The sequence below is a fragment of the Lichenostomus cassidix genome, chromosome 1Aa (assembly GCF_008360975.1).
Source record: "Lichenostomus cassidix isolate B80296 chromosome 1Aa, HeHo_3.0, whole genome shotgun sequence".
Taxonomy (NCBI): Eukaryota; Metazoa; Chordata; class Aves; order Passeriformes; family Meliphagidae; genus Lichenostomus; species Lichenostomus cassidix.
The window spans coordinates 36,145,627-36,154,002 of record NC_139480.1 but is presented as its reverse complement, the minus strand read 5'-3'; the positions used below and the strand labels follow the sequence as shown (position 1 = coordinate 36,154,002).

The window sequence follows — 8,376 nt, the reverse complement described above, 5'->3', positions numbered from 1 at the left end:
CTGCCTTATTTATTTAATTATATACCAGTCATTCAGTATCCTTTCACTCTAAATCCACCCCAAGGGATCTATTAACATGAACCTCAGTTGAGGTTCATTTTTAGTGTGTTGGATGACATGTTGCAATGTGGCTCAGAATTTCAATCACCGTGTTCTTAAAATATTAGAACAAAGATAAAGGAGGAAAAATACCTTTAAATATTGATAGCACAGTTATGCATTGCTAACATCAGCCAGAATCTCCTGGCTTGAAAGATGGGTTTATTCCCCTTACTAATAAACATATATTGGAACAATGGGGGTCAGGTTGAGGGATAAATGTCTCCTAAAACAAACTGAATCCATCAGAGGTTTGGGCTTTTTAAATGAGGCTGAGATCTTTCATTTCTAAACCAGAATCTGTTCTGGGCTCATTTAATCTTCCGTTTCCTGCCACCTGAAAGCTCAGGATGGCTGTCATCTACTCTGCATTTTAGATATTTTCACTATCTCACATCCTAAAATGAAGATTTCCCCACTGACACCCCACCTTAATCCTTACTCTATCAACTTTCCCTGGTAGTCTTCTATTTACGGAGAACATGGATTAATTCTGAGAGAAGAACTGAATAGTATAACTGACAGTAGAATAACAGACACTGACACACATAGGCTAAATATAACAAAGGACAAGCTTTACTCCTGTTCATAAAAATATATACAGTTAAATCTTCATTATCTCAGGAAAATTGTGTCTGCAATAACTGAAGGTTAATGAAGATGAATTACTGCTTTTCTTGGATACAGTGTGCCACTTCAAGACATGTCTTTGTGATGCCCCACGTTTCCAGGAGGATTGTTAAGCACATGGAGTAATATCTAGTCTCTGTGGTCCCTCTAGCAATCTACCCCTAGAGCTAAGAGGCTCGTACAGACATGGGAGCATGTTGCACCTACTGCCAATAAATTATACTAACTATAAGCACAGCCTGTATCTTGCCTTGAATGAAGAAGCAGCCTTTCCTATGCTGGATAAACATCACAGGGATAGAAATTACCAAGTGGGTTTTTTTTTTTTTTTTTTAATGAGTGCAAATGTGTGAGAGTAATACAGCAGGAGGATCACTACCAGTATATTAACTGACCATTACCCATAAAAAAAAGTGTGTGGAAATTGCTGTTGTATTATAAGTACAGCACCAGCACTCAGTATGAGAAAAAGTGGCCTTAAAATTAAAACACTAAGGCAGTATTGGTCACAAGAGGGACGTGGATGCTCAGCAGGTGGGACATGTGGTGGCACAGGAGGCCTGGGGGGACCGGGCTGCGGTGGCTGGGGCTGGGGCTGGGTATCCCAATCTGGATACCAGTTGGCATAACCTGAAAGTCAGGGAAGAAACAGGTGTTAAGACTCATCAGACTTAGCCATACTTATAGGAATGCCACAAGGAACAATTTCATACGTACTTATCAGCTTCTCACGTTCTGGATTTTCTGCAAAGAGATCAGAAGAGGAAAGAAATGTGATTATGATTCAGTGGTGGTTCTTAATGTAAAGAGATAAGCCTTTGCTGGTGTCTGGCTCATTGCACTCTTGATGCCAGTTAATGCCTAAAAAATCCTGACAGGGGGAAGCAGGCCAGCAAGAGCAGGCTCCCAACTTGTGTGGAGCTCATATTTTTTACTGAATTGAAACAAGCAGAAAAAACCAGCAGGATCAGGAAAAATTTGTATCATGGGGATGAGGAAATAAAAAATACCAACAAACATGAAATTTATTTAAAATTGTTACACATACCAAATTTAAGTAGTCACAGACAGACAAATATAACTACTATTTTATCACAGAAGTACATCTTTACTAAAAGTTTTGATGCATTTGCAGGATTGCGTATGTGCATCCTGTTGAAATTCCTCATTTGCCCTACAGGAGAAAATGGTAAATGCGGGTGATAGGATTTAGCACTTAACTTTTAAATACTCTGTTTCTCCTGTCCCTCCCCCTAGTCTTTGAGATATTTCTAGTTTTCCTGTGATGCATCAGTCTGAGACTTTAAGATGAGTCAGCCAGGATATTACAGAAGGAAATGCTGTATCAAATGCTCAATAACTTCTGTAGCTGAAGCAGTCTAAAGACCATCCCCACTAAACCTCTGTATAAAATTTGTACTTGATTTCAGACATTGCTGCATGTCCTTTAATCTCTGTTTATTTAAAACATTGCCCCATTTGGGACTAGGTGTACTGACATAAAGGTCCACCCCTGCAAAATGCTGTTTGGAACAGACTCAGAGTTGCAGGGGATAGGCTGTGTGTTTCCCTGCTGTGCCCACACTGACACCAAACAGACAGACACAGCAAAGACTCACTCTGGCTCATTATAGGGGGGAGGGAGGAGCAGAGACCAGGCTGAGCCCCTCGCTATTGCCTGCTTCTCTCCCAGACCTGGCAGCACATTTGCAGGGAACACCACCCCAGAGAAGCTTTTACTCCTTTCACTGTTGGATCTTTGCAGGGCTTGGGAGTGATCTGTGCCAGCTCAGTCCCACACTGGGTCCCAGTACCAGGCAGGCATCCCAAGGCTGCCGCAAGCCTGCTCCAAAGGACTTACCAGTCCTTTATTAATTGCTTTTCAGGATTTGATTAAAATGTCCTCATCCCCCGAGTCTTTTGAGCTCTGTTACAACTGTTCATTTAATTATTTTACAGCAGCACTCTATAACACCGAGCATATAGGGAAGAGAGTTACAAGCAAGCTCTCACTGCTCTTTTTCAGAAAATTGTGGAAGTTAGAAATAACTGTGGTTTTCAGTGGAGTCTTATTATTGGTTTGGAAATATAGTTGTCTGGAAAATGTGTTAGGACATGCTAAACAAGCAAGAAAGCAGAAGATAAATCTCCTTTTCTAGTGGGAGAGAAGAACCAGACAGTGAGTATTTGCTGGGGCTAAAATTTTGGATTTGACTTCCTGACCAGATAAAAGGGAGAAAGTAGTCTGATACTTCCCTGCATCAGAAACTCTGGCTTCTACTTCTGAAAGCCTTCAACAGCAAAGTATTTCAATTATTTCCTTCTTATACTATGCCTCCCAGGGTTTGGTGCAGTTGCTGTGTGGTATGGTACAGACCCATGATGCACTTACTGCAAAATGACTTGTTGTATTTCCACTGCTGATTATGACACTTAAATTTCTATGCAATTTTCTTAGTTTATCACTTTGGTCTTACCACAGAGCTTGTCTACACACTTCTCATTATTGCATCTACTGCATGGCTGTCCTTCTTTATATGGTTTTCTTGGGTAATTCCCCCTGCAAAACAAGAACAGTATTTTGCTAGCTGTAACTGAAAAGCTATCGAGGGGAGGGAATCCCCTTACCAAAAAACTGGTCATTGCAATTGTTGGAAATTCCTTTTAGACCAGATTAAAGCTCTCACTGGCGCGGGGAGCAGTTGACTCTCACCAGTGGAAATTAATGAGACTTCTCAGGCAATACTGTATTATTGTAAGCATACAAGAATTGGCCTTTAGTCCCTCATTACCCACCTGGATTATAAAAAGCAAACCTGTAAAAAGTCAGTCAAAATATTGCAAGATACCAGATAAACTAGAGTACTCTTTTCCTTTTATTTGTTAAATTACAATGTCTTGTTTGAAATTTGAGTAGGGCCATAGAAAGGTGTAATCTTTGTGAAGGGGGAAGACTGCACCTTTTCCACTTTTCCTGCAGAGACTGAAGTCAAAACAGATTTTCTTCTACCATCTGTATTACAGTGAGTGCTCTCAGCTATGATCTGCTCTCCTGCATTTTTTAGACTGAGATTTTCTGCAGTTCCAGCTGTGTCCAGTGGGTTCTGCACCCAGTGGCCAGGGGAAGTTTCCCTTGGACAAGTGACACGAGGATGTAGTTTATTCTGAAATTTGTTACAACTCCACCCATCATTGTTGTCATCTGATACCAGATCAGTTAGGATATTTAGAAAAGAAAAAAACCCCAAATGCCATAATTAACTTACGCTGGCCCATAGTCACAAACAAAGTGTGCTGCATTGAACAGTCCAGGAAAATTTTCAACTCTATTGCAGAAGTGAACTGCACAGCCAACTTTGTAACTCTCTGCCCAAACGACCTGCAGGACATGAAAATATATAACGCACTGTTCAAATACTGCCAAAGCAACAGCATTAAGGGAGGAAGGAGAAGGGAAGTGTCTCAGGGAAGTTTAAATCAGCTGACACAGGAGCAACTTAAAGAACCCAAAGGGCATCTGGGACAAATGACTGATAGATAGCCATTTTTGCATTTATTATCTGGCTCCCCCGTAAATGTGAAATTGCCAGGGGATAATACCTTTCCACCATTACTGGAAGTAGAACTTCCACCATTACTTGGAGTAGAACTCAGTAGAATATTCCTGAGGCTTGTAATATTTATTTCCAATCTCATGTAACAATAAATTGGAGGGTGCAAAGCCCTGCTGTAATTCCTATTCCAAAGTAATCTGTTCCAAGCCTGTACTCATATTTTAATTGAAATTAGAATATATATATATATATATATTAGACTATAAAGAACTGGGCATGTAAGACTCACCTGAGTGTAGTGACCACACATGTCAGTACATGTATTGCTGCTGAAATCATAACTGCTGACTTCATTAAACCAGGCACTGAGAGCTGCATCCACAGAGAAGATGTGGGCTGTGCCAGTCCAGATGTTTTCTCCAACACGTGGGAAGGTGGGGTGCATTTTCCCTGGCACTTTAAGGTAGATATTGTGGTCAAACTTGCACTTTTTTGCCCATGCTTTGGCAGTCTTAGCTAAAGCAGCATCCCAGGACTGTAGGAAAGGAAGAAAACCTACTATAACCTGCACTGCAGTGACTTAGCTGAATTCAAATATTTTTAAACAGGAACTTGTAAGAGTTCTTTTCCCCTTTTCTGCTTCTCAGCCCTGCATTCAGTTTCTTCCTCTCACTTGACATTTCTACTCCCATAGCAAATTTTTGTCTGTCTCCCTTAGCTATTGCAGGACACGCAGTATCTACCCACTGTCCTGTTGTATCTGACTTGTAAATATGTTTAGAGCTGGAGTGCAATCTTTAAGCTGCTACACCTGAGAGAGGGTAACTGTGTGAGACTCCCAGCTGTACAGGGGCTTGGGGGACTTTGTGCCTAGGAGATACTGGCTGTCCAGGGATTTGCACTTTGCAGTTATTAGCAGACCACATAGGAATTGTGTTCTGCTGGCCAGGACAGAGGGGAGAGTCACAGCTGCTCCCTTCCTCAGCTCCTTCTGCCTCTTTCCTCCCTCCTCAGCAGATGGACCAAGCAAATAAAAGACTCACTCATCTCTGCTGGGCTGAGAAGGAAACACTCCCATCCAATGAGGCACAAGAGATAATTTGACAAACCAGTCTAGGAAACTTGCAGAAAATTTTTATGCTGACAGGTAAAGTTCAGTACAGGGAAATGCACGTTAAGGGATATGAGAACAAATTGAGTTTGTGTTCATAACAGGTTTGGAGATGGCTATTACCACTTGAAAGCAGTAGACTAAAAAGCAAATGAAGTATTAGAAATACTTTACAAATGAATGGAGAATAAAACAAAGTATATAATCATGCTTCTGCAGAAGTCTTGCTAAATGCAGCACAGCACCCCACCTCAAGAAAGGTACACTAGAACTAGAAAGGCCAGAGAGAATATGGAGTAGGATGATCATCCACAACTTCAGAGGGCTTTCATATAGCAACAGTGTGCTCTGCACCTTTGATCAAAGAGATCTGGAGATCTTGTGTGAAGTAGGTAAATAAGCAGCAATAACTTGCTTCTTCCATTACAAAGACCAGACACCATTAAATGAAGCATTAACAGGCCCAAATAAAACACAAGGAAATAGCTTCACACAACTGTGGTTGGACTATGCAGCTCTTTGCCACAAGATGCTAGGAATGATAAAAACTTGTATAACTTCAAGGCTGAAAAAACTATAAAAAATTCATTAAGAGTTTGTAAGTACCATGTAACACCTTTGATTCCAGAAGTTTAAATATATTTGTCCTGCTGTTATTCTATAATTGCTGGGTCTTTGGTCTGAGCAGGTAAGTTTGCTATTGTGCACTAGCTTTTTTAATTAAATATTGTTTTTAAGATGGCAAGAAATTAAAGTCACTGGTACTCTGAATCTCACCCCTTTACTGTGAGCTTCCACTTGAAATGATTCATACTCTGCATGTGGTTATGCATTAAACTTCCTTTCCAGCTATGCAGCACTGCTGGAGGACTTAGAGAAGTGACATGCACTGACTGGGGTTACCTCTCTCAGTTAGCTATACAGATTTTTCCTTATGTATTCCACTGAAAAATGTGTGACCCACTCATAGCCTGTTCTCATGTCCATTGTATTTGTAGGAAACTCTGCTTTTCAGCCTAGATATCACTATCTTTACATTTCAAACCCTGCTACAGCAAACGAAGATCAGGTATCTAAATGGATGTCCAGGTAAATCCCTTTATTCAACACATGTTTAAGATTATAAGAAACAACAGGAGATGATAGTTTTTCAACACACCCTGTTGTGCACATTGCCTACTCAGGAACTTTTAAAACCAAACAGCTTCCTTGTATGAAACCTGGCCTGATATAAAACAGATTACTATCTCTCTTAGAAAGAGGTAGATGGCATACTGAGAACTGAACACTATTCTTTGCAATACAGCTCTTTGCCCTGGCTGAAGTTGAGAGTAGCTAAATCTTATGCTAAAAAAGAAATTACCTTCAAATTATTAAAACTGAGCAATACTGTGAAAATAAATGTCTTTTTTATTTCTTACAAAGAACCAAGATAGATGTTACAGAAATCATTAACTGAAATGGAAAGAACAGCCCAATGCAAATGAAGAATAAGATGGGTTAAATCAGCACCCCAATCTATAATAATTTCAAACAGATCACAAACACCACCTTACCATGCGAAACATATTGCTGGCTGGTGGATTCACTTGGGATCGAAATGTGTTGTGAGCTCTCACACAATCTTCAATGAACTTTGCATCTTCTATGTTAGGCAAGGGATGTTGCAGATGAGCATGACAGCAAGTGAAAAAATCCAGTAAGAACAATGCTGCAAAGAAAAATGTGATTTTCATAATTCTTCAGAGTTTTTTTAGAGGTTTTAAAATGAAAAATCTCTTAGGTGGAGATGATACCAGCAAACGGTTTTTCAGAGATTGTCCTCTGGGTGTGGAAGCCCTTTGAAGTGTCAAACAGGAAGTGAAGTGCAATTCCTTAATGAGGTAACATTTATTTACATATTTGACATCATAGCTGGCAGTCAAAGGGTAAAGCATGAAACTGACATGCATATCAGCAAGGAGCAGCACTGGAAATATACCTGTCTTTTCTTTGAGTGTGCTCCACCTTGATTGACTGCCAAACCATTCTGTAATTGTAGGTCTTATCTGAAGAGATGTTGCAGAACAGCTTACTTAAAACCTGCATCAATCGTAAAAACTGTGGCTTTGACAAAATAGAAATGTGCTGTTCAGCTGATTTTCCAATAGTATTGCTTAGTCATACCAGCTTAGTTACAATTATGTTGTAGGACAGTGCTTCCATTTCAGAATTACTCAAGAAATAAGCAGAATTAGGAAATCTGCGCTTCAGCAGGAGGAAAAAAAAGGGGTTCCTGAGCAGCACCTTGCTGCAGAACAGACATTCTGGCCTGGCCTGGTTTGGTGTGTAACAAAAATAAAATCTGGAAATCCCAAGCTTGAGTACGTGTTGATTCTCTCCTTCCTTAGCTATTTGTTATTACCTGCTAGCCTGAAATCACTGGAGGAGTTTCCTGTGCTTCTGGAAAGCAGCTGCAGCATTAGCACTCCTGGTGCAACAGTCCAAGTCTGATCACTTCTTGGGACAGTAGGATGGCATGTGTTGGCATTTGTATTGTCTCCCCAACTGTTCTACAAGCTGGTTGCATTTGCTTTTTTTCAAATCAAAACCAAATCGTACAAATACGCAAGAGCCATCTCTTGCATAAGAAGAACCATATGTTTTAAGAGCTAAGGGCTTATAACCCAGTTTTAGGTAGGTTTACAGGGAAAATTTGTTGCAAATAGATTGTGAAATATGTTAATGGGTCTCATTCCCTGCTCAGTTTTGCAGGTCGGACTTAATGTAAAACCATGATTATCTCACAACTCCATGCAGTTTGCACAAAAAATACCATCACACTAAAATGGCACCATTAATTTAACAGTACAGTGATCTTGCACTTATATATGCATGGAGCTGAAATTCTGTGTTTGGAAAATGACTAAGATTTTATGCAGTACAAATTTTGATGGGACCAGGATAGTCCAGGTTATAAAATGTTTTTCTGCATTTCTGGCT

The 8,376-nt window shown here is 40.1% G+C and overlaps 1 protein-coding gene across 2 annotated transcripts; it reads right to left on the bottom strand.

Annotated features, from left to right (window-relative positions):
- Nucleotides 1-77: 77 nt before the first annotated feature.
- LOC146443471 (glioma pathogenesis-related protein 1-like) lies at nt 78-7,257 on the bottom strand. Of its 2 annotated transcripts, none has more exons than XM_085045202.1 (6): nt 6,951-7,072; nt 4,573-4,739; nt 3,996-4,108; nt 3,207-3,289; nt 1,447-1,473; nt 78-1,359 (listed from the first exon to the last, which is right to left on the bottom strand). In XM_085045202.1, exons 2-6 carry the CDS (start codon nt 4,726-4,728, stop codon nt 1,127-1,129), a joined length of 612 nt encoding a protein of 203 aa, XP_084901328.1. In that variant the 5' UTR covers nt 4,729-4,739; nt 6,951-7,072; the 3' UTR covers nt 78-1,126. The 2 variants fall into 2 exon arrangements, with proteins under 2 accessions (XP_084901328.1, XP_084901322.1); XM_085045196.1 differs by having other exon boundaries at nt 82-1,359; nt 4,573-4,818; nt 6,951-7,257.
- Between the last annotated feature and the right edge of the window lie 1,119 nt (nt 7,258-8,376).